Below are 24505 nucleotides of genomic sequence, written 5' to 3'. Positions count from 1 at the left end.
TTTTAAGCTTCCGTATCAGCCCCAAACTTCACATTAGGCATCAATGAACTAAAAATCAGGCCATCAACAGTAAAATGGCAAAGGGTCAATGAAATACCGAACACTTCACTAATCCATTCCCAGATCTACAGCCTGCAGTTACAACCTACAAGAAGAGACTCATGTTTGGCATCATTTTTTTTTACTGAAGAGGCCACAACTTGGTCAATGTGCGGATTGAACAGTACGAAGCCACGATGCAGGAGCCTTTGGCATTGTGCCACTTTGATCAGGTGCATCTAATCGAACAGCTAAAACTCAAATGGCTGATAAAAATCACACTTCTAAAAAACATCTGTATCTGTGAAGGTGCTCTGATGCAATATGATTGTTTAATCATGATGAAACATTCATCACTGTAGGTAAAAGTGCCATACAGCCTGCTTCTAAAAAAAAAAATTCTACAAACCCACATTTTTAAAGCAAATTAGGATCAAACGTATTGTTACTAGCTTCAGACACGATGTTGAGCCAGCAGTCAGTTATTGCCTCTAACTGAGGTGAACATGGAGTCATTGATCCAGACAAGATGTACAAAAAAAAAAGGCAACATTTAACTCAGAGCTGCTGAAAACATCAAACTATAAGCTAACATTCCTATACAAGTGAGGCCACTCTAGATTAACACAAGTCAACAAACAGAGTTTGGTCTCAGAGATTAACCCGGATAACTGCTTGAGAAGCAAGTGCGATTTGCAACAGAACTCAATTCAAATAATTGTACAGAAAGTGTTTAAGCTGATAAAAATCACAATCACAGAATCACTTGTAGTTACATGCTGCCGAGGTATGTCTTCTTTTCTTTAATCACATAAATATTTTCACTTAGGCTGCCATGTTTGTTTTGTCTTGTTTTTTTTTTTGCTCTTTGTACTGTGCGCAGAGCAGAATTAGAATGGCGACACAGTAATACATTAACAAACAGTGAAACACAGACACGTCAACGTACACCCACACACACACATGCACACACGCGTACACATGCACCCACGAAGACAATAACGTGGCACAGACAAAAGACAGACAGACGTCATCGAAAAGTGCAGACAAAATGGAGGGCCATACGGGATATAAATATGGTCAGTGAAGAGATGGGTGTGTGAAACCACCACTACAAAGGAAATCAATAAACCAGAATGTGCCCTTCTCTCTCCTACTACGATGTTTAACATTCACGCAGTGTCTTAATGATAGCAAACATATGCCACACGAAAATCTCAAACATTTATGGCTGAAAAAAGGGAGCTGTAGTAAGGTGGACCTCTGCCTCTAACAGTTAGAATGGACATTACAGTTTGACGCAGGCTCCTGCTGACTGGCTGAAAGGAGAGATCTCGGCAGGAGGATTCAAACAAATAGTGAAATGCTCATCAAGGCACCAGGTGCATCTGAAAACCCAAAAAGAAGGAACTCAGACGCACATGGAGTTGCACAAAGAGTCTACATTTACTAACCGTGTGTAAATAAGAGCATGAAGTCTATAAGTTATAATATTATTCTGCATGAACGGCCACTGCTTTTAGTGTCAGCTGTCATTTCCTATAATCAGGGCCGACACAATCCTGACCTATAGTGCAAAAGCACTAAAGAGCTTAACATCTACCACAGTTAACGCATCAGATTCTGGCTTTTAGGAGCTGAATTTGAAGAGAGAAAATATGCATCTCTGAAAGACTCTGACCCTCCAGGACTAGTGTCTGACTAGTGTTACTAAAAAGAACTGTGTTTTACTGAGGGTTGTTCCATACCCCAAACAAATATATACACCATCCTGCTTGGCGTTACACATTATAGTTGTATCTTCACTATATGATACATACAAGCTCTGCAGTTTTGAGAGCACTGGCCTGGCCCATCAGGCGACGTTCCCCATTTGATCTTACTGACGTCAAGTGCCTGATATACACACACAAACACTCACACACCCTCCTGTGTATATACACACAAAGAAATGCTTGCACACAACAAGAATGGTCTGACATAACAGAACAGTTTTCTGAGTAATTGGTGTCAGACTGAGCATGGTAGATACAGATATCTGCCCACTGATTTACCCAGTTTAAATAAACATTGGGGTCTAGTAAACAGGCGAACTTGAGTTACGGGTAAAGTGATCCCTTTTTTTATAAGAATAATGGTGTTATGGTGCATTAATCTGACTAATATTAACTAATTATCTAATGTGGAGTCAAAACATCTGGAATAGGATTCTGTCCTGGTCTAAAATGGTCACAAAGGTATTTCTAGTTTGTGCAGAAAACAACTAAATTATTGGCACATGACTAGGAAGAGAATAATATATAGAATCGTGCTGATAAAGATGTGCTCCCTCTTTAGATGGCACAAAAAAGAGAACATAGCCTACACCAGAAGTAGCTCATGGAAGGCCCTTTGTTCCCATAGCGCCATATTAGGACATGAGTCTAAATGATGAATGACACAAACCGAAGTGCACTACAGCACATGAGCAGAGGAAACATCTCACATCATCTTCAGAGTGAATCTGTGGTTTTGTTAAAGGAGAGATATAATCCTGCTCAAACCCCTGCGCAGTCACACACTGCTATAAATAATCGAATCCATTCTCTCTCTTTTGCTAAAGCCTAATAATATGAGTGTGTGTGTGTGTGTGTGTGTGTGTGTAGGCTCACGAGAGAGAATGATTATGTACTGTGCTCTCAGTCCCAGTGCAGCTGCAGATCATGTGCGTCAAGGAAATCGGAGCCGATCCCCAGTGGGTCGAGGGGACCATTGGGCCTTGGCATGGTCAGGTCCAGCCACTCCATGCTATCCATGCCTGTGTCCTGCAGGCTAAAGGAGGAGGAGGAGGACAAAGGTGCAGTGGGCTCGTTGAAGCTCAACTCAGATGTGTCCATAGGGGAGTGGGGTTGATCCAGCAGCTGGCTTTGCAGCTCTTCTAGAAGCCCTAGAGTCCTGTGCTCTGTCTCAGTTTCTCCCCCCAGCGTGCCCTCCAGCAGCGCCTCCAGCTGGTTGTCTGAGGCCAGAGAGGCAAGGCTGGCCATGGGCTCTACCAGCAGTGCCGGAGGCGGCGCCATCTGCACCTGAGCGGGGGGCCGAGACAGGGCAGTGTTGACAGGTAAAGTGGTAATGCTGGCAGTGACTGGCATCAGCTTAGGCACAGAAGGCTCCTGACTGAAAGGGGTGATCTCTGCAGGGGTAAAGAACATTCCACAAAAAGCACAAGGTTAAAAATCTAAAAATAACATGCACACTGTGCTTTCACAACTAAACACACTAGCACTATATTAACATTTGTTCCCAACCTGCACTTCAATCTGATCTCTATATGTAGTAAAGATCTGAAAACCACAAACAAGAACTGACACATTTTACAGCCTAGTATGCAGTTATATTTGGAGTTTGTCACAGGTTTTAACCAGTGAGGTTTTTTCCAGTTCCCTAGCAACTTCTCCATTTCTCCATACTTGGGAAAATAGCACATTATGTATAGTGGGTTAAACAAGGGTGTAAAACAATCGATTCAGCATGACACATTTTGGTTAGATCAAACTGTCAGGCAGTGGCGCTGGATTTAATACGACATCTCACTGCTGAAAAACTGGTTTAACTAAAGGTCAAAGTCATGCAAACTCTGTCCTCAGTCACTTTCGACATTTAAGGCTGTATTATGTGTTTGAAACAGCAGCTTTGGTAGGACACTCATATTGGTCTCGTTCAAAAACTTTGTGTTTTAGTGTAACATTTGTAATTGTTAATATTGGTTACAGTGATGCATACGTTAAACATTTATTTCCAGAATATTACAGAATATCAAATAACTTCCCCATTCTAAGTTACTTTGGAGTAAACTGATCTGTTCTTTTCACAGTAAAGTAAACAGTATTGAATACTTGTGGGACTCACACACACAACAGACACAGTTAATGCATTTTTGGCAAACAAATGATGGCCCATTCTTTTAAGCCAAGAGGACATACCTCCACTTTCAATGAGAATATCAAAAAGATCATCCATCTGCTGACTGGTTGCTGTCGAAAGCTGAATCACAATAAAACCACAACAGAAAGTGTTGGTGTTAGTAACAGCAGCAGATGGACTCTGTGGTGTGTTTGTGGAGAGTTGCATATAAATGTGAGTTGAGACCTGTGTGATGGCAGCTGCTTGCAGGCTGCGTGTCTGTTTAACAGCATCTTCATAGCGAGGTGGCTCTCTGCCCTTGGGGGGATGACTGAATGCAGATGGCAGGATGAAGGCAGGTGAGACCTGAGAGGGAGACTAACAAAACAACACAGCTACTTAGACACAACACAAAAATCTGAGCGCTGCCATACAGTAATAGTGACATTTCGGTTACCTTATTTAGGGGGCCGTTCGGGAGGGACGACAAAACTGGGGAAGTCTGAGCAGTTAGAGTATTCTCTGGGGAGCTGCTAAGGAAACAGCGAGGCATCTCCAGACCCGTCTGTCTCTCACTAACACCAAACTGAAAATCAGACCCACCAGTGCTGCACATAGGCAGGGCCTGTGCAAAAATACAGCAAAAAATTCAGCAGGTAAAAAAAAGCACCATATATTACTATTACTCTTATATGACAAAACCAAGCGCCATACATTACTAACACACTGAGCATCTATTACGTGGATGCTTCAAACTAACCGCTCCAACATGCTCAGTGAAGATGGCTCATCTAACTGGATGTGGTAGTAGATGATTATGGAGCGCATCATTTTGCCAGGGCTGTCAGTGAAAGCACTATCAGCACTTTCTTCTTCTGAGATCTAATTACACACAAGGCTGACAAACTGAGGCCAGGACCACAGGCATGCTCGCTTGGTGTGCGCCTGGCACCAGCGACTGACTTCTGATATTACTCGGGTAACATTAGCAGAGATACACCAGACACCAAGCAGTGTATGGAATAAGACCACTCTCTGCCATCTTACTGATGGATTACTCCTCACTCCTAAAGCCTGATCCTAAAGCCAACATTTAATACCAAGTTTCTTGATTACTCTCTCTGACACTGACCTACTTTCCTTTAGACGTTCTTTCCAATTGGTTAATCATTATTAAAATTTTGTCTACTCTACTGTAGAAGAAAATCAGAACAGATCATTGGTGAACAAATGTTTTGTAGAACAACGCTTAAATACTTCTAAATTGTTTGCTATGGTCAGAACAAAAATCATTCCACCAGCAATGCAAAAATAGCTTAAGCTTGAAACATTTTTCGCTAGCTCTTAAGATATGTTTTGCTGGTTGTGTGAATCCATAGCCAACACTATTTTACCGTATGACAGCTGAGCATGACGCTTAATTTATGCTTGATGAGTTTGCGGTGGCATGAAGAGGTAAGCATGACCCATGCTCTACGTGCAAATTTGCACCAGGTTTCATTTACCCAGAACACCAGCCACCTCTATACACAAGAAGCATTAATTATGATTACATAATCAACATAAGGGAATTTACACTGTTTGCTAATGAGTCACCTGCACTATATTGTTGTGATTGACAGGCTGTGGTGAGGTGTTTTCTGTTTTGGCAGAATGTAGCTGAGTGGATTGGATCGGTCCTTGGCCTTGAGGAGAGACAGCTGCTTGGAGGACTGTCTGTTAAACAAAACCCAGATATTTTAAACACACACAAACAAAACAGACTATAAATGTAAACAGTACAACAGCTTAAAACACAGGTGTTTTTTTTTTCCACTTTCATGTGGTTATAGTAAGGTAAGCACACCAAATGCTTCTCTGATATTTAAAATACCTGTAGTTTGACATTAGTATTAGTGAGCTGGATTGTAGTGGTGTTGTTGGGTAGAGAGACAGGCAGCAGGATCTGGGTACCCGTATGCTGTGCAGTGAGCAGGGTCTGGGGCTGCCCGATGACCTGCGACATGCCCTGATGACTGATGAAGAACTGTGGTAAAGGGGTGGCTGTCACTGAGGCAGCGTGGCTTTTCTCCAGCTTCACTACAGATGGAGTGTGATGTTGAGCGAGTGTGCAATTCGGAATAACTGGGCTCTCAGTCTTTACTGTTACCAGTGAAGCAGCTTGACTTATGCTGTTGTTACTTTCTATGGAGACAGAGCTCTGTCCACTCCTTTTCTCCACCTCTAGCTGCATCTTCAGTTCCTCCACCAGCCTTTGTTCCCGTTCCAGCTTTTTTAGCAGCTCCTCAATCTGACGCTCTTTCTCATGCAGCCTTCTGTCCTGCTCCTCAGGAATGGCTACTAGCAGGCCACTACTGCTGCTTTGGCATTGGGTCTCCAGCTGACTCTCCATAGCGTCCTCTTTATTGTGCACTTCTGAACACACAGGGGATACAGGCGGTGTGTGGCTCTGGGTCTCAGGGGGGTGCTGTGCAGGTGACAGGCATTTGGTGGTGCTGGACACCTCCATGGATGTGCTGCAGGTCTGTGTGTTAAGAGTGGTGTTGGGAATGGACACAGAGCTCTCCTGGTAAGGCTTTAACCGCTCAATCAGGTCTGTTTTGGTTCCAGACACAGGCAGCCCACGCAGCTTTAATTCCATTTTTAGTTCAGCCACCTAAAAGAAAGAACAAATCATGACCCGGCTATCAAATATCTAACTAATGTATTGTTTCCACAAATGTCTTTCATAATGTCCACAGGTTTCTGACCTTGGACCTGGAGTACTCTCTGTTTTGTTTTATTATTTATCATCGTTCAAAATACCGGAAGCAAAAAATTGATCATAATAGACATAGATGACATGGACCATTACCTTCATCTCCTCCAGGTTTGCTGGCAGCGTGCCAGCTCTGCGGTTTGACAGAGTGTTATTTGTGCGCACTGGTGCAGCTGGAGGCAGTGACACCACAATGGAGGCAGGAAGACTTTGGGCACTGTTAATGGCAACAGTAGCACTGGTGTTCTGAACCTCAATCACAGGCCTGCAGAGGAAGTGGGGTGGAGGTAGGGAGGAGGAAATCTGTTAACAACATGGCAGAAACAATTTCCTCTGTCCTCCTCTCCCACAATAAACAAACTTGGGTTGTGAACAATGCACATTAGGTGGGATAAAATGCTCACATTAAATAAATCTTGCACATGTTCAGATAGAAATGGAAAAGTTAGGTAGGGACAAATCGCACTGACTTCCTGCCATTAATAAAGATCAATGGACTTGTTATTGGAAACTAGGTAATGGGCCTGAGGCTCTCTGGCAACAACTATATCAGTGTTCCAAGACATTTTCCAGGTACACATGCATTTATAATTGCGCACACAACCCCACTTGTTGACAAATAGGATCCTAATAGATATACACAAAAGCTTCAAAAGACAAAAGGTGACCTTTACTAAATTAAAATCTGACAAAGACAGCCGGCAGATGTTGAACAGCACACAAGAGTACGTTTATTATGAAGAGTACAGCTACAGTAGACAGTAGGACAACAGTGAACCAAAAAAAGAAGATGAAATAAAATTGAAGAGAGTTAAACTTACTTGAGAGGAGCAGGCAGGATGGTCTGGTAGTTGTAGTGCTGCTGTTGTTGCTGACTGAGGATTTGGAGCTGCAAGAAGAGCTGCTGCTGCTGCAGTAAACGGGCGTAAGCAGAATCCATAGGGGCTTCGCTTGGCTCTTGTTTCTGATCTGGGGGAATGTACTGATGATACTTTAGCTTTTTCACACGAGGTTTGGCCTCTTTGTTTTTCTTACTACGACTCTTGTCACCAGCAGACTTAGGCTGACTTTGCTACGGGACGAAGAGTACAAGAAAAACATTCACACGAGTTGATCGGAAAGAAAAAACTTTTAAAATGTCAGTTGCAGGATGACTGACCTTGATAAGCGGAAGCACAGATCTGGAAGGAGGTGTAATAACTGGTTGAGGCTGTGGAGCTGGAGGACTTACTGCATGCTCACTGGTGGAATAAGGCTTGAAAAAATCTCCTGTAACCTGAGCAACAGGAGTGCAGTGCTGCACGAGGAGACAAAAAAGGTCAAAAAAAGTCATGCTATGTTAATGATCAACACAAATACTTAAGTCTTCACAATAATTCATATTTAATTCAAAGCAGGAATTAAGAATTACCTGTATGAAATTATTTGGCAGTGGTGAGGAAGCCTCTATGACCTTTGACTCTGCAGGTGATGGTACAGATCCATGGGACTCCTGACTGCCTGGCTGTTCTGGAGAGAAAGCATCACCGCTGTCCTCATCAAACTCCTGTGTTTTGGGGTAATGCATTTGGCCATCTGCAAGGTCAACAGCAGCAAAAACAAAACAAAAAGAGCATATTATCTTGTACTTGTAGTCATATAAAATCTATACACCATTTAGGGATACACTCACACAGATACATTGCTCTTTAAAAAACAAACAAAAAAAAAAACAGTTCACTACACACATCTACCACATGATAGTATGTGACATCAGCCTAGCGTGTGTTATTGTGCTAATGAATAGGCATTGTAAAATGCCAGTGATCTGGAAGTCTTTCAATATTAATGATTAAAGCAAAAACCTTGGGAAAAGCTTTCAGACGCTTCCATAAATGGCAGTGATAACTACCCAATAAAACATCTTATCCTAAAGCCAAGCATGACAAATTCACACAGCAGCACACTGCAGCCACCAACACTGCAGAAAAGTTACTCATGTGAGAAAAAATAGTCCTTAGACACCTCCAGGTGAGTAAAAAGAGCAATACGTGTCCACTAGATTGTTCCGGACACTTTATTATTTTGCTGATTGACAACGAGGGATCTTTACTTATGGTAAATCAGTTCATGGCAAGTAAATAAATAAATAAATTACAGAAACTTTTTCAGAGGAAAAAAAAGATTCTAGTGCGACCCTACTAGTCTAAAGTATCTAATATAGCTTGCTAATGTATAGAATAAAGAATGATCCTAGTAGCATAACATGTGTGTGCAAAGACTACTATGTAAACTGGGGAAAAACAGAGATAAATAAAAGGTTCAGCCAAACCCCTGATTGATTAACACTAAGTAGATTATCAGTAGGGTATCTTTGTCAATAGAGTGTCAAAAACATGTACTCGTACATAAAAAAAAATGTAAATGTATCCCTACATAATACGTATATCAAGATAACAGAAACTGTGAGCCCTCAATTTCATTTACCAATGATGGCCTCTTTGACACTGGATGCCACCGGCAGGATATTTTTCTCCACCAGCTCCATGGGGCCAGGCCGCTGTGCAATTTTCTCATTGAGATCATCAGCCAGTCGAGCTCTCTTCAGCTTCAGCTGTGTAGCCTGCAGTGATGGTTCTGCTACCGTCTCTGCCAAATCAACATAAACAGCAATATTTAATACACAAACCAAAAATACTGCCAATCAGCAGCCAGTATTCAGTGTCAGTGAGTGTAGTGTTACCTTGCAAGATGTGCATGCGGACCAGCTCAGACCTTTCTGGGCGACTCCGGATCTTGTGCTTTAGGAAATTCTCTGTCTATAAAGAAATTAAGTGAAGGTTAAAGTTAAATTTCACCAAGTTAATATTGAAAAAGAGTTGTATTCTACAATCTTCAAACGGAAATGTGGGCTAATTAAATATCTGAGTGGCCCATATGAATCAGATAAAGCACTAGGACAGATAAAGATTTGATTTGGTGTTGAGGAGGATTAGAAAACAATGCCCATGCACGTACCCTGGCTCTCTCCAGACTGCGGATCTGTTCATGGAACGCCGCTGGGCTCTTGAGAGCTGCAAAAACAGTACAACACAAAGCCAGTGAGGTTCTGCACATACTTCAAACACACGGTACATGCCACAGCTGGTGTAACTGCACACTCTGTCACAGTGAAACAACACTCAGGACAAACAGACATATATTTATCTGTAGAAACTTGAACTTAAGGGGAATCATGTCCATCTAAAAGCTGGCCATTGGGACAGAGAAGACTCGGAGGGAAAAAAGTGTGTGTTTTAGTTTTTGCAGACTTCAGACTCGGTGGTGGGAGCAGTTATGAGTTAACAGTAGAGCAAAGCCTGCTGTGAGCTTTTAAAATAACGCATACCATGTTCAGCTGTAATATGATAACGCTCAGTGAGGAACATTCTCATTTTGAAACAATTTATAATCAATCCATTCTTCCTTTAAAAAAAAGGGCTTAAAAGGTGAGCTTTTAACAATGACTAAATCTTACATAATCTACTGAAGTGCAGCAGCACATTTTCCGGTATGAGGTTTGGTTTTAAGCAGCATGGTTGTAGGGTAAATGTTGTACTCACGTGGCATGATGCCCTGGTCAACGAGCTGCTCCCGAGTGCGTCGCTGCTGAAGTCGCAACTGAAGGACTGATAGAAACAACAGGGTCACTTTCATTGTGCGATTACATAGAAGACAGGACATGAAATCAAATGTTCAATCAGAGCCCTCTTTTTCACAGGGGCGTGTGTGCCACATGCGCACAAACACCTTACAAAAGAAATCTGGCACACGTCCCTCGTTTTTACAAAGGCTCTTGTTGCATTGTTTAAAAAGGTGTGCATACTTCCTGTAGGCTTTTTTTTTTTTTTTTTTACCAAATTCCTTGATCACAATATACAATATTAAAAATTTTATAAAATTCAATAAAAAGTACCTATATTGTACACTGGAAATAAATAATATATAAAAAATATATACAAAACACATATAAAAGTTAAAACAACAAATAAACGCATTAAAAGAAAACCAAAAAAGTACAACATGGTATTGAAATGCTAGAAGAATATGATTTTGCTCCATTCTTATGTGAAGACTGCTGACCTGTTCACAGGAATTGATAAAAGTATGTATACCATGACTCTGATCTAAAAAAAAAAAAGGTTCAGGCCATCATAAAGAATATCTGGGTTTTGCCGAAAAAGGTACTGTACATGTCCTGTCCTTCTCGTTTCATAATTACCTGAAAAATATTTGCTAAAGCTGTTGCTACACCGTGATGCCGAACCACAATAATTCTCTAGCATTGCTTCTTGGTAAACAAGCATTACGTGATGCTTCTCGCCCATGCACGACTGACCCAGTGACTCAGTTGTGTGGATTTAAGCAGCTGACTCTGGTCCTCTGCTGGGGGGAAAATTTCCATAATCACAATAACTCTGTTTGGAATAACCGCAGTGTTTCTAATGTTGCAGTTACTAGATAAGATCTGGATCCAGTTCTTTCACCGTGGGGTCAGCTGAGCTAGCTAGCAAAGTATAAACAACCCAGAAAGGCAGCTGAGAAGAAACCAAAAAAACTGTAAAAAATAAAAACACAGAAAATGATTTGTTGATATCTGTCAGATAATGAGGCAGAGGAAAGGGCAGCACCTGAGCTGAAGGCATTCCTGCAGGCAGCATGGCGCTCTACTCCCAGACACGCCATGAATCCTCAGGCGGGCACTGCTGAGCACTGAGGCTTAGAGAAGAACCCCAGAGCTTTACATTCCAAATGCTCTTTCCAAATTCACTGCTTGCATCTTCCCTCATACTCCAAAGCAGATCACACTGACTGACTTGTCTGTCTGTGCACACCGTTATGAGGGTGAGAGAGGCGGGAGCTGGACCTTAAACACTCCCACTCTCTGCATCATCGGCTCTCTATCAAACCTCTCCTGTGGTGGCAATGCCCTTCTGAGGAGCTGGACTTCTCTTTGCATTTGGAAAATTTACAGGCAAAAAGAAACCTTTTTCTGGCGTTGGCATTTGTTATTTGATCAAACCTGGTTTCTGTCCAACAACAAAGAAACATCTGGAGAGCTATCTTTGTTTGAAGAGCCTGGATTTCATTTCTGATGCATACAGCATACCCACCTCAAGCTGTAAGACACTAAAGAAATAAAGGCCAGTGAATGTACAAGCCTGTAGCTGAATGATTGACATAATCAGTGTCCTGGGAGAAATGTGTACACTTCCCCACCATGACACAGTGTCCTCAGCAGAGCAAGTGGCTAACGGTGTCAGTCTAACACTGACGTGCGAACAGCCAACCACATAGAGCTGCGAACTACTCCGTGTGCAGGCAACAGTGCTGTAAGTTTTCACATGTCAATCAAAAGCACAAACCCAAACGAGGCACTAAAGCAATGTTAGACAGTGAAGCATTCTTCTGTGATTGCCAGTATTTAAAGTATGGAATACATGCCAAACTGGTGTCAGGAAAGTTTAAAGCATCTCTTAGTTGATGACCTATTTATATTTATCATACTTTGGCTATACAGCTAAATAAATAAATGATCAAACACACTGTACTGACAGCAAATACCCAAAGGCACGGACGATTATTAAGCGTTCTGTAATGTGTCCACCACATGACAAATAATATCAAACTAATAAACTATGCACATTTTTATTTGGCAGTTCCACAGCTGAAACTAATTTCTATCAATTATCCAGACTGAACTTCCTGTCAACAGACTTCCCATTATTGTTACTGACAACTGACAGCATAGATCTAAATCATCCTAGGTTATTGTTCAAAGATTATCAATACCGGAATAGATGAAGTGAAGGCGGGTGACAATATTTGTTCTTCCATATTGAGAATGTACATGGAAGTTCTGGTCTGCTCCTGTGTGACATGAACTCACCGTTCTTGCGCTCATTAAGTGGTGGTAGGTTCTGGCTGGGCTGCAGGGACAGTTCCTCCATCTCATGGGTCACTGCCTCGCTCTGAGGACTGGCTGCCAAAATACCCCCTGCGCCAGCTTCTCCCTGGGCATTCATGTCTCCTCCGTTAGGAGTCAAGGGACTCCCTGGAGATCTGCACAAAATGGCAGGCTCCCAGCCAAACCCCTGCTGTCTCTGATTAACACAGAGAACTCTGGGATTTCTGCAGGTATAGGGAACAAAGAAGAGGGAAATATATAAGACAAATATAATTGTTCAAAACTGTATTACAGTGAAGACTGGTATCCAATACCATGTGTGAGCTGCCAAGAAACCAACAGACAAGGCTTAAAACTGGTAGCTAATATAGTGCATTTGTGTAAGATCTGACTTGTCTAGTGTAGGAATTTTAGGGTATTGCAATTAGAGGTATTGTCTCAAATGGACAACTAGAAGAATAAATCACAGCGTGGTCTAGTTTAAAAGATGTGCAAGATGTCTTGTTCACCAGGGTGTCGTCAGCCAACTCAAGATTTTTTCACGTACGGTGCAAGCGCCTAATAATCCCGGCCCTCTTCCACTCAGTAAGCAAAGTTATGAGGGTTGAGTGCGTGAAAAAGTAAAGCATTCCATACTTCATTTTTTTCCCCCGGGTGAATATGTGCACCATCTGAGTACTAGAAGTGCACTTTATGTTGGAATTTTCAGTGTGAACACAATACACACACTCGTTCTACTATACAATGGCATATAGTAGTGGACAAGCATGTGATTCGAGATCCAACTTAAGAAATAAAGAATTTGGTTCATTATCATTTTTTTTAAATTTTTTTACACCCTCGACAAAAAGAAAATAATCAAGGTGTTGGACAAACATTCTGGCTATTAGCTTTGGTGTTCTCTTCTCCCCTTATGTTTATATAACTATACAATGAAAGCTTATGTTTCACATCACTACACACTAAACAGACACAAACCCCAGTCCCAGGCAACTGATGTGTCCGCGATCAGTTTCAACGATCAGCTCATGCTGCAAGCTCTGCTATTATAAACCCAACAAATGTGCCTTTTGTGAGTCTAAATAGCAACAGTAACACAACATGCCATTAAACAGAGACCAATGCAATTTCTAAAAAGCAGCAGCAGCAGGAGAGAGTGAGGGTTTGGTGTTGCCTTCATGCCTGGATTTGCCTTGCCAATGAAAAGGATGTGGTGAAGTCTGTAATATCACTTCAGTCACACAGAAAAACCTACAACACCGAGTCATGAGCATCAAAATAAACCACACTCATTTCTACTGGTGTTCATGCCTCAGAAAAATGAATCAACTAGGAGTTAGTCAGTGTACCATTGCTTCAAGTTTCTGACATCATGCTGGTTTAACAAAATATTCTGGGTCGACACACAAAAACTTCATTCATCAAAGAAATGTAGCACAAAAATAAAATATTAGAACTGCCTTTGCTGACACAAATGATCCTAACAGCCCTTTATTCAAACCAAGGAGATTATTACAGTAAAAACATTGTGGCCTGATGGTTCTCGCTGCAAATTAACAGTGAGTCCTTTTCCTCTTTTACCACATTACATAATTTTTATTTTGTTATAAACCCCTGATGAATTCATGCTGTCACTCGACTAGCACAAAGCACATCAGTAGTCATGAAGGGTTTGTCTACATGTCTATACTCTCATCAAAGAAACAAGCCACCTTCCCCCAAAATGTATTTAACAGTTCTAATATTGCCAATTTCTGCCTCCAGTAAAGTAAATTACAAGTATGATGGAGCAGTAAAAATAAACTGCATTAATAAAATGGAAACAAAGGTGGCAAGTATACAAACCATTTTACATTTAAACCAGTGTAGCTTTGAGGCAGCAGGCAAACACATCTTGGGTTTTCTGTTTGTTTTTCATTTTCTTTGTTACTTATTTTTATTATTTTGGTGCTAATTAAGAAATAGCGATATATTCTGGTCACGATTTAACTCGTTTTCGCTATAATCATTTTTTATTATTTCTAAATCACAAACAATGCAAAACAATGTACACTTTTGTCTGTATAAAATAGCTATAAGGAGAGTTTTAAAACAATATAAACGAAATATACCACACTCATATCTTCAAAATAAATAACCAAGTTATGCCATTTAATAAATTCCACCCATTAATAGAGCTCTGAGATGCTTCTTCCTCACACATAGCCCCCCCCCCCCTTTTTTTTTTTTACTGTCTCTTGAGTCAGTAAATTTGAACAATTATAACATGGTTGTGTAATCATATAACCTATAATGTGTAGTTATAGTGTGCTCGGCCACTTCATAATTGCAGACATGTGACCAGTGGTGGTAACACACCAAGCCATATATCCAGATACTAGGATAAAGCTTGTAAATCACATCATTTCCCCCACATAATATTAAAATTGTGCTATCTAGTTGCTAACAGTGTTGTCCAATCTTATCCACAAGGGCTGGTGTGAGTGAAGGTTTTCGTTCCCACAAGCAGAAGCCACACCAGAGACTTGTGAAAGCTAAGATCAACTGATTAAACAATGGAAATCAGGTCCTGCTTGACTGGAATGAAAACCTGACCTTACACTGGATAAGTCTGGACACCTCTAAATGTGTGGCTGGATCTCTACAATTCCACATCCATGACAAAAAGCAGTTTGTTCATCTTGTTCACAATATCTTCTCATCCTCCTGCAAGAAGCCATTTCATTTTTCTTCAGTGAATACTCAGGTCTTTCAGAAGAACTTTCCAGAATATGCTTCCTTAGCTAAAATGCCCAACTCATAGTGAAATCCAGATGTTTAGGAGTGGTAAATAAAGCAGAATGCCAGCTGGGTTTACAAGCAAATTAGTCATTAGAGGCACTCTCCAAACCACACGTTTACTAAATCATTGTGGTCATTGATCTAATCAAGATAACAAGAACATAACTGGTACTGGTTAGAGCTTTCATCAGCAGCAGACAGCAAAGCGTACTGACCTGAAACCGAAGTGGAAAAAGGAAAAAAATGAAAAAAGAGTGAAGTCATACACAGCAGAAATAACACTCGATCGCTGTGGTTAATGACCACACTGTCTTGTCCTGGACCTTTATAGCTTTAATAGGCATTACACTTACGGCAGACAAGAAGGAAGAGGTGTTTTACGGTCACTGTTTGGTTAGTGCAGATATTCATAAATGGTCAAAAGTATTGTCTTGATGCTCAAAGACACAGCGCATCATGATATATGGGGTTGGTAATATAAAAAAAAGAAAAAAAAAAATGGAGAAAAAAACAAAAAAAACAAAACACCAATACTTTGATACTTTACTTTAAAACAAGTCTTTATTTGATACTTTAATTTTGTATTTTACAAATCGATTCCTTTATTTTATTTAAAATTGACAATTTTATTTTCAAAAAAGGAATATAAAATATTTAACACTTTTTTAAAACAGGTTTTTTTGATCAGTTTTTATTTATTTTTTTAATTTTAAAGATTGAACACACATTTGTAACATCAGCTATTAATACAAAGTTTTTGTCGGTAGGCAGGTCTATATAGTTTTTTTCAAGTTTCAACATAAAAAAAAAAAAAAAGTACAATTTTGGTGATGGTGATTTCGTAGGTATGAATTTAAACAAATTAGCATATCGTGACGTCACTGACTGGGTCTTCAATCCGTACCTTCGGGCGCATCATTGCAAACCCCATTTTGATGCAGGCTATATAGACCACAAAAACAAATTTTGTTTACTGCAGCCGCAGCCAATATTACCAAGTGCGAACCGTTGACTCTTACAGTGAATGAGAGTATTAGACGAAGCAAACACACAGGCCATAGTGTGACATCCGTTAACCAATAGTGTAAACATAGATGACGTCACGGGTTTTTATTTAAAAGAAAGAACGTAGCCTTCGTTTGTATGTAGGCCTAGGCAATTTATATATTTACAATAATTACTAAAATATAGTTAATATTATTTTATTGCTTTTGTATTAAGTTGTTTGAAGAGTAAAAAAAAATTGGTCGGTCTTAACGCAAATTTACAACCGGCAACTCGGTCAGACTTAAAGCAAAAATAATAACAAATTGAGTCATTCCTAAATTGACAGGGTCGGTCGGGTTACGGCAAACAATAATATTTTTAAGGATGGCCTCAGGGGAAAGCTTGATGCATCCACTTCTGCATATATGAGCTCACAGATGGGTGCTGCTTACGTTTCTGTGATTTGAGAGAGAGAGAGAGAGAGAGAGATCACCTCACCCTCCCTAAGAGGACAGTAATATTGCTATGTAGAACTCAAGGCCATGGGTGACTGTGGCATCATCGGGATTATAACTCGTGATCTGTTGGATGATACTGTGACCATCCTTCAGTTGTGACACTCAGCAGCCCAGTTTATTTTAGAAATAATAATAAATAATTAAAATGATGTATTTATGTGCTTTAATTTTGTCAAGTGTGTACAAACATACTACATGACAATTTCAGTGTAATGGCTGTGTGAATCCACATTTCTTAAAAAAAACAAAACAAAAAAAAAACAACTAAGCTTATTATAAAAGACGCCCCGATTGCAATCAAAAAATTAAAAAAATCATCGCAGAAAGTACTAAACTCTGCTGTGATGGATGTCTTTAAGGTGACAGAAATTCCAGGTGAGTCTGATTAATTGCTGCATGCGACAACTATCATGAATAGCCCAAAAATGCAGGAAGAATTTGCTCCACCTTTGGGTCTTAGTTTAGGCACTAAAATAAAATCTCTTGATGCATAAATTTTCTGATGCATGTTTTTTTTTTTGTTTTGTTTTTTTTACAGGCCTCAAATACACTGTTAATAAAAGATTTACTGTTAGAATTGTAACCCATAAGACTAAAATGCCACCCTTAATGTTAACTGGATCAGTTATTTATGTAATCTAGCATAGCTGCTGCTTGGGGATGGGTTCCGCTTCTCAATATGCTGACAGCAGTCAGGGGGAAAAACTGACTGCACAAGTAAGACTGTGGCTAGCGTCTTGGTTTGGAGAAAACTTTATATTGCATTTCTTCCCCACAACAGTGACTCGTCAGAAAGCTTTGTATTCTTCTACAGAATAATCCTTGCGTGGAGATTGCGTCTCTTTTCAGTCTGCCGCCGTCTCGTCATCACCCGCTTTTCTGTTGTCTGTGTGCATATGGAACTTTTCTGCATGTTTTTCCCTCCACACACAGGAAGCATAGATGTTAATGCCTGGGATCAACAGTAGTGGTGAGTACAGCCTGTGCTTTTTCAGAGCCAGCTGGAGCCATCTGTCTGCAAAGAGATTCTGCCACAGTGACACTCTGACTGCGTCACCATCATTAGGATTAAAGTGCTGATTTAAGACGGAGCTGGCAACAGCACATGCAAACTTGCTAGACAAAGCAGTGCTGACGCTTTTCAAGGTGACGTCAGAGGTTACAGTCAAAATTTGGTAAAGAAACCTTCTGACATCAATAGCTGCTCCGAGGCTTCAGAAGCATCCTAAACTACCAATGAGGGTGTGTCTTTGCAGGGAACACTGAATGAACACTCTGTATTTGTTTGGAGTTGGAATTTCAAACCCGACATCTTCGCTTAACATCTGCCACAAGCTTCACTGACTGTGTCTACTCCGTCGTCTGCTGACTGTCATTTGTTAGCTCCAGTGTTTTCCTTTCGGAATCACTGGGACTCTTGTTTTGTGCTCTGGGAGAATCTGTGGGTTGCTGTTTTTCTTTCAGTGCAACAGTCGCTATGCTGCTACGATGGAAGCAGCTTAGGGATTTGCTGCGATCTCCAGACGCCTCGTCCTAGCGGCCTGGAATGCATCTTTAATAAAAACCTGAAGAATGTAGGCAAAACACAGCAGGGTGTTTACTAAAATCTGGCATTGTTGTCCACACGCCATCACTTTTCTTATGCCCCATGCACGAGTGTTGTAAAATCAGTGTTCCGTTCCTCCAACAATATCATCCAATGCATCGAAGGACTTTGTTATTAAGGCAGTCCAGGTGTGTGGGGCGAGTGCCATAAGATCTGTGCTTTGTAACATGCTTCTTAGTAGCGGTCTTGTGATGGACTTTTGCGATCAACTCATTAGTACTCAAAATCCATTAAGTCTGATGAGTAACACGTCTCTCGCTGCCATTTTTTGCAGTATGCTCTCGTGCGTGACTAAATCATATTTTTGGGTCTTGTTCTTAACTTTTGATGCGGTCTTTGTTTTGCTGATGGCTGAAGCGATTGTGCATCATGTCGTAATCTTAAGTGATTCAGAGCTGAGTTGCTTAAAGCATGTTCACTGTTGCAGAACAAAACACATCATACACTAATATAAATCACTACCGAACAAGCCAAAGAGTGCACAGAAATCGGTGACGACGTAGAGCAAAATAAGGCTTTATGTATTGAACATGCACACACACTACAACAGGCAGTAACTCGAGCTCAGGACCAAACCCATAACCCTGGAGCTGTGAGCTGACCTTCAGAAGATTTATATACACACAACATGTTACACTTTCACCAAACTGGAAATCATTATATGTTCATAAAAATCTGCCACTACAATCCAGAAAAAAAGACTTCCTATTAACTGAGGGAAGCTGGAGAGAAAAAAAAAAGAATGACGAGCATTTGGAGAAGCTTCTGGCTGCTCATGGGGTGATGTGAAGTTTGTGCATATAGTTGTGAGTGGATCACACTGGAATGTATGTAGAGCAGAATGAGAGAAGGTTTTGAATAGATTCCTAACAGTTTATATGGCGGCACCTCCACGCTGACAGGCTTTCTGGGAATGCTGACTGTATGGAGTGCTAGAGTTCAAAATCTGAAATCATCTATTTTTTTTTTCCTTTAATGGTTTTTTTTTTTGGTGAGGCTAAAAATAAAACCACCAAATGAACACAAAATCAACTGAGATATATATAGTGTTTTTGCACCACTTTAAGAAGAGTCTCACACTGTGGTGAAACACTGCAACCTCTGAATAAATCTCATTCCTTTATTTCATTACAGAATAAAAAGACACTCAGTGTTATTTATTTATTTATAAAAAGACGATCGAGTGTTATTTGTATTCTGCTTCCTTGTAGTAATAAGGGTCAGAAATAAATCAGAAGATACTTCTCCTAATATCTCCAGCCGGAGTTCAGTTGTAGATCTCACTTCTCGTTTCTCTTTAACACCACTGAACTCTACTAGCTCGAGAGTATAAAAAGTTTTGAGAGCAGAATGAACACAGATAGAGACATTTTGGCAAATCTATTCTGGAAAAAAGTAGCCTTGTGTAGGCTCGGTGTCAGGACGACCACAGCCCTGCGCAGAAGGCAGGCAAGTATGAGGCATGACTAATCACCCTGGTAATATCAAAATTGCTCTGAATAATCTGAACAGACCAAGTCCAGATGGCAAACCTTTTTTTTTTTGCTGTTCTGCAAGAAACACAAGCAACAACTACCATGTGTTCATCAAAGAGAAAGTAACAAAGAGGCCCCGCACAAGCTAAATGGTTGAGATTGGACTTTTTACTGCTTATACAACATGTATGACATGTTTGCTCAGATCCAAAGGGAACTAAGTCACATTTCCACTAGTTTTTTAGCACTGCAGATTAATAATGGCCACGATGTGCAAAAACCATTAGTGAAGAAGAGAAAGACGAGGACTATATTAGTCATGTATATGTTCCAGCACAGTGAAACACTTTTCTTCACGTATCTCAGCTTGTTAGGAAGTTGGGTTCAGAGTTCAGGGTCAGCCATAATACAGAGCCCCTGGAGCAGAGAGGGATAAGGGCCTTGCTCAAGGGCCCAACCACAGCTGCTTGGCTGAACTGTGCTGAAGACTTATTTTTCAGTCAGAGCTTGAAGCCCTATCTCCTGATCAGCAACCCAAAGTTTTAACTGTTAAGCCACGGCTGCCAGCGATGCCTGGATTGAACATTAATTCTACACATGCTCATTTCACATTTTTAGCTTTACACATGCACACGTGAGTGAGTGAAACCTACTCTATGATTTTAATCTGAGATGTTAAAAAAAAAAACAGATGACAAGCAGCTCCAATGCTGCACATTTCGCAACTGAAAAAGTGTGTGTGTGTGTGTGTCATTACTATATAGATATATACAACTTATAGATCTACAGTCATGATCTTACGGGTCTTGAATGCTTTAGCTTTTTCCATCAATACAAAAACAATGTAACATTATTTTGTCTTTATCACATGAACCTGTTGGCAGCATTGTAGCAGTGTATTTAAAATGAGCAGAAAGAACCAGCATGAACGATTTCACAGCGAGTTCCCTGTTGCATGCAGAAGAATGCTGTTCGATTTCCCCCCCGTGTTGTTCGGTCTTTCGCTCAGTCACATTGCATTCTGTGAGTAATGTGTTGTTTTCTGTGTAAAAGTGTTTAATACCAACAGAGACAAAAGCTTTATGTAGATGCTTGAAAGCCAATCATCCATCACATGTCCCTCTACTACTGTAAATACTGCAGTACAGCTGGGTCCAAAAGTCTGAGACCACACTAAACATCTGGAACTCTTTTTTTAATAACTGGAAATAGAGTTTTAGAAAATTCATAAAAAGAAAACAGGGAACTCTTGCGAGTCTTGACAATTCATAATTCAAGATGCTGCACAATTTCTAGGTCGCTATGTAAATGTACTATGTAATATTGTCCCAGTTATCCGTTTTGTAAAAAAAAAAAAGGCCAGATTGTCCACAAGTCGCATCCCTCCATCCAAAGCACGTGTTCAGGCGTCACACAGGAGGATTTGCTCTAACGTGGATCGTCAGGTTTTACACCAACGTGCAAAGTCTGTCAGCTTGAGTGCACAGTCATTAAAGCAAATAGTGGACGAACAGAAATGCTGAGAAATTCTTAAATTCATATCGATATTCCTAAGATTCTACTTTCCAGAAGCAGAAGCCTTTTCACTAGTGCTTCAGACTTCTGGACTCCACAGTCCAAGCTCACAGCTTCATTAGTTTAAACCACAGTTTATTCACACTGACTTCATCATTCGAATCACAACTAATAATCTCCTTATAATGTGATAGTGTCTGTAGCAACCTCACACTGCTAGTGTTTAGTAATATTTTTCGTGTCAACCGCAACATTTAATACTCTAAAACCGGAGTCGACAGGCCGACATCCTGAACTGTGTCACTGTGTTCACGCCTTTATCCAGAAGTGGGCCACAATCCCACAGGACTTCAATAAACAGCCAAGAAACTCAAACTGTCAAGAATGCAAAAATCCAGGCTAAAAGACACCAAGAGCTGGAAATCATTAATTTTTCCTGCAATGTTAAATATTTGAGAAACAAGCTAAGTGTTTGTGGACCGTGATAGCTGGAGAAGCAGGTATGAAAGATATTTTAACTCTACAGTGTGGGTACGGTCTTGTCCTATATATGCAGCTAGACAAATGGCATTGTGGGTAAACGAACCAAAGTGAAAACAGACCAACCTAGTGATGACAGAATTCAACTCTAACTATTCTATTATGATTATACTTTTATACTTATTGCACTTTCGGACCATATTGTACAGTTAGAGAAGGAAATGAATGTTTATTATTAAAATTGAACTGAAGTTACGATTAGTGATCACATATTAATATGCAAGATTTTTCTTTTAGTTACTCCCCGAAAAAGACCAATTGCTATTTTAGGACTACTACTTACACTGACATTATAGCCTGGCAAATATCGAGCCTCATCCCATGACAGCAAGCTGAGTCAGTAAAACACAAAAGTGCACAGAACGAAACGAACAGACGTTAAATGTGCTGCATGAGAGCCGATACAACGCACGCAGGAGTTCAGCAGCGACACACCCACATGATGCCACACTTCATAAGTGAAGAAGTAAACACAATGTACTAAAACTGAACAGATCCGAGCGAGGAGATCCGATGTGGTAAACGAGTCGTCCTCCTCGATCCTGCAGAGGACACCGAATCCCCCGTGGCAGAGGTGTGGAATTTCAGTTGTGGTGCTCTGGTTAAACTCATCGACACTGGATCACTCCCTGCTTCTTAATCATGACTCGAGGCCACGTCTGTAATCAAATCTTATCTTACACACCTGGCCATGAGTCACACACGGCATCCTGATCTGAACACTTCCAAGCTCTGGTCATCCACGCTGTTATCTCCAATACAGGCACGCATCCGTCATTAACAAACAGAGCTTTCAACCAGGCATTTTTTACATTTATTTTTAACTCTGGGTGTGTCTGGTTCCTTTGAAGACTCTGTTCATATGTAGATGAGTTTAGAAGTGTTCAGGATGATGTGTATGACTCACGCCCAGGTGTGGAAGGTCATATTTACACTAAACAACAGAGGAAGGAGGTCCATGCTGTTTTTTGTGTGTGATTTTTACAGCGGTGGAAATCACAACCCATTACAAAAGTTATTCTATTGAACAGAACTACAAATAATGTCTTTTTGGGTCAAACATGTTCTGTCAGGAAAAAAGGTTCAAAAGGAACAAAGATCTAGGGATCAGTGTTGTACAGTACAATAATGAATAACAAGTCTAATATTTGAATTGTTGGATGTTAATCATTTAAAAAAATCGGTACTGAAATAAGTTAAATGGGACCCGGATCCTGGTAAAAGGTTTCAGAACCATTTTTTCCACATTATAAACATATACAAATATTAGATCAAGGCTCCTCGGACACATCCAGAGGAAAAAGGACAAACCAAAACAACACGTAGTTTAACAGTACACAGAAAGCTCAGCTGTTCTCATATATGTATATAGGAGTAAACAGTAAAGCAGCTCAGTGTTCATTAGATACAAGTTCTGGAAACACGCCAGCTTCTGTAATTCCTCTTATTTATATATAAAAAAATATATCTAGGTGCAGAAGTGTTCACTCAGCTGTGGTGGTTTAACTGGTGAATTTAAATAGCACCATACCATAAAGACAGTCCACTGCACATTCACAAGAGTTTGTGTGTGAGTCTTATGTCAAGTGACTGTAAGCTGGACAAGTAAGACAGGCCAACACGCCTAATGTTTATCAATACAGCCTGGTATGCTAGCCCAGCTGTGCTAAGAGCTAAGCTAACTCCTCAGTGAAGCAGCAAGCTAAGCTAACTCCTCACCACTGCAAAGCAGCAAGCTAAGCTAACTCCTCTGTAAAGCTGGTTCAAGCTAAGCTAACGCTAAATAAATAAAATTAAACAACTAACATGACTTCAGACACGACTTACCCTGTTCTTTAGAGCTGAAGCTGAAGTGCCTGCCTGGATATGAAGTTTAATGGCCTGTCATTGTCCACATTGTGAGCATTTCGTGTGCTGAGAAATGAACTGGCTAGTGTTTTTCTCTGGCACTTGGAAGTTTTGGTGGAAATAAGATGGCCGCCGTTAGACTGCTGGTCTGAACTCAGTGACGCAATCAGGAGTCTGGCGAATCTCTTCTGGAGATCTGCAAATCCGCACTACCTTATGCGCCACCTACCACCATATCTACCCCGATCTATTCCAGCTTATTATCTTCATACTGTTTGGTACTGTAGTGTGCGATTTTTGATGTAACTTCTGTCGCGACTTGCTGTTCGTTCACCTTTACGGCAGCAGGGGGCGCCAAATTACCTGCAGGGTTTATAAACAAAAAACAGAAGCTTGGAGGTTTCACACAGATAAACTGTACACAGTATGTGAAAGAGTATCTTAAGACTGAATGTGCTGCTTTTCTTTCTGCACGTCTGATTTATGGCAAATGCGGTTATGAGTAATAGAAGAAACACATGCCATGGTGTGAAATATCTGACTTGGTCTTTCCTGCCAGGTTTGTAATGAAAATCCAATCAGTGCTTCATTAAAGTTTCACTTGCACATGATGCTTATGAAATGCTTATTGTG

At 40.6% G+C, this 24505-nt stretch overlaps 1 protein-coding gene across 2 annotated transcripts; it reads right to left on the bottom strand.

The window, feature by feature from the left end:
* Positions 1 to 831: 831 nt before the first annotated feature.
* mrtfba (myocardin related transcription factor Ba) lies at positions 832 to 24187 on the bottom strand. 2 transcript variants are annotated; one of them, XM_060860065.1, is made up of 16 exons: positions 23852 to 24187; positions 12585 to 12826; positions 10258 to 10323; positions 9674 to 9729; positions 9399 to 9474; positions 9143 to 9304; positions 8088 to 8251; positions 7836 to 7973; positions 7498 to 7748; positions 6773 to 6941; positions 5792 to 6574; positions 5515 to 5634; positions 4376 to 4543; positions 4165 to 4296; positions 3999 to 4059; positions 832 to 3208 (listed from the first exon to the last, which is right to left on the bottom strand). In XM_060860065.1, exons 2-16 carry the CDS (start codon positions 12718 to 12720, stop codon positions 2718 to 2720), a joined length of 2973 nt encoding a protein of 990 aa, XP_060716048.1. In that variant the 5' UTR covers positions 12721 to 12826; positions 23852 to 24187; the 3' UTR covers positions 832 to 2717. The 2 variants fall into 2 exon arrangements, with proteins under 2 accessions (XP_060716048.1, XP_060716057.1); XM_060860074.1 differs by lacking the exons at positions 12585 to 12826; positions 23852 to 24187 and adding an exon at positions 11326 to 11510.
* Positions 24188 to 24505: the final 318 nt, after the last annotated feature.

The sequence above is a fragment of the Tachysurus vachellii genome, chromosome 2 (genome assembly GCF_030014155.1).
Source record: "Tachysurus vachellii isolate PV-2020 chromosome 2, HZAU_Pvac_v1, whole genome shotgun sequence".
NCBI lineage: Eukaryota > Metazoa > Chordata > Actinopteri > Siluriformes > Bagridae > Tachysurus > Tachysurus vachellii.
The sequence above is the reverse complement of the archived record's forward strand: the minus strand, read 5'-3'. Positions and strand labels throughout refer to the sequence as shown.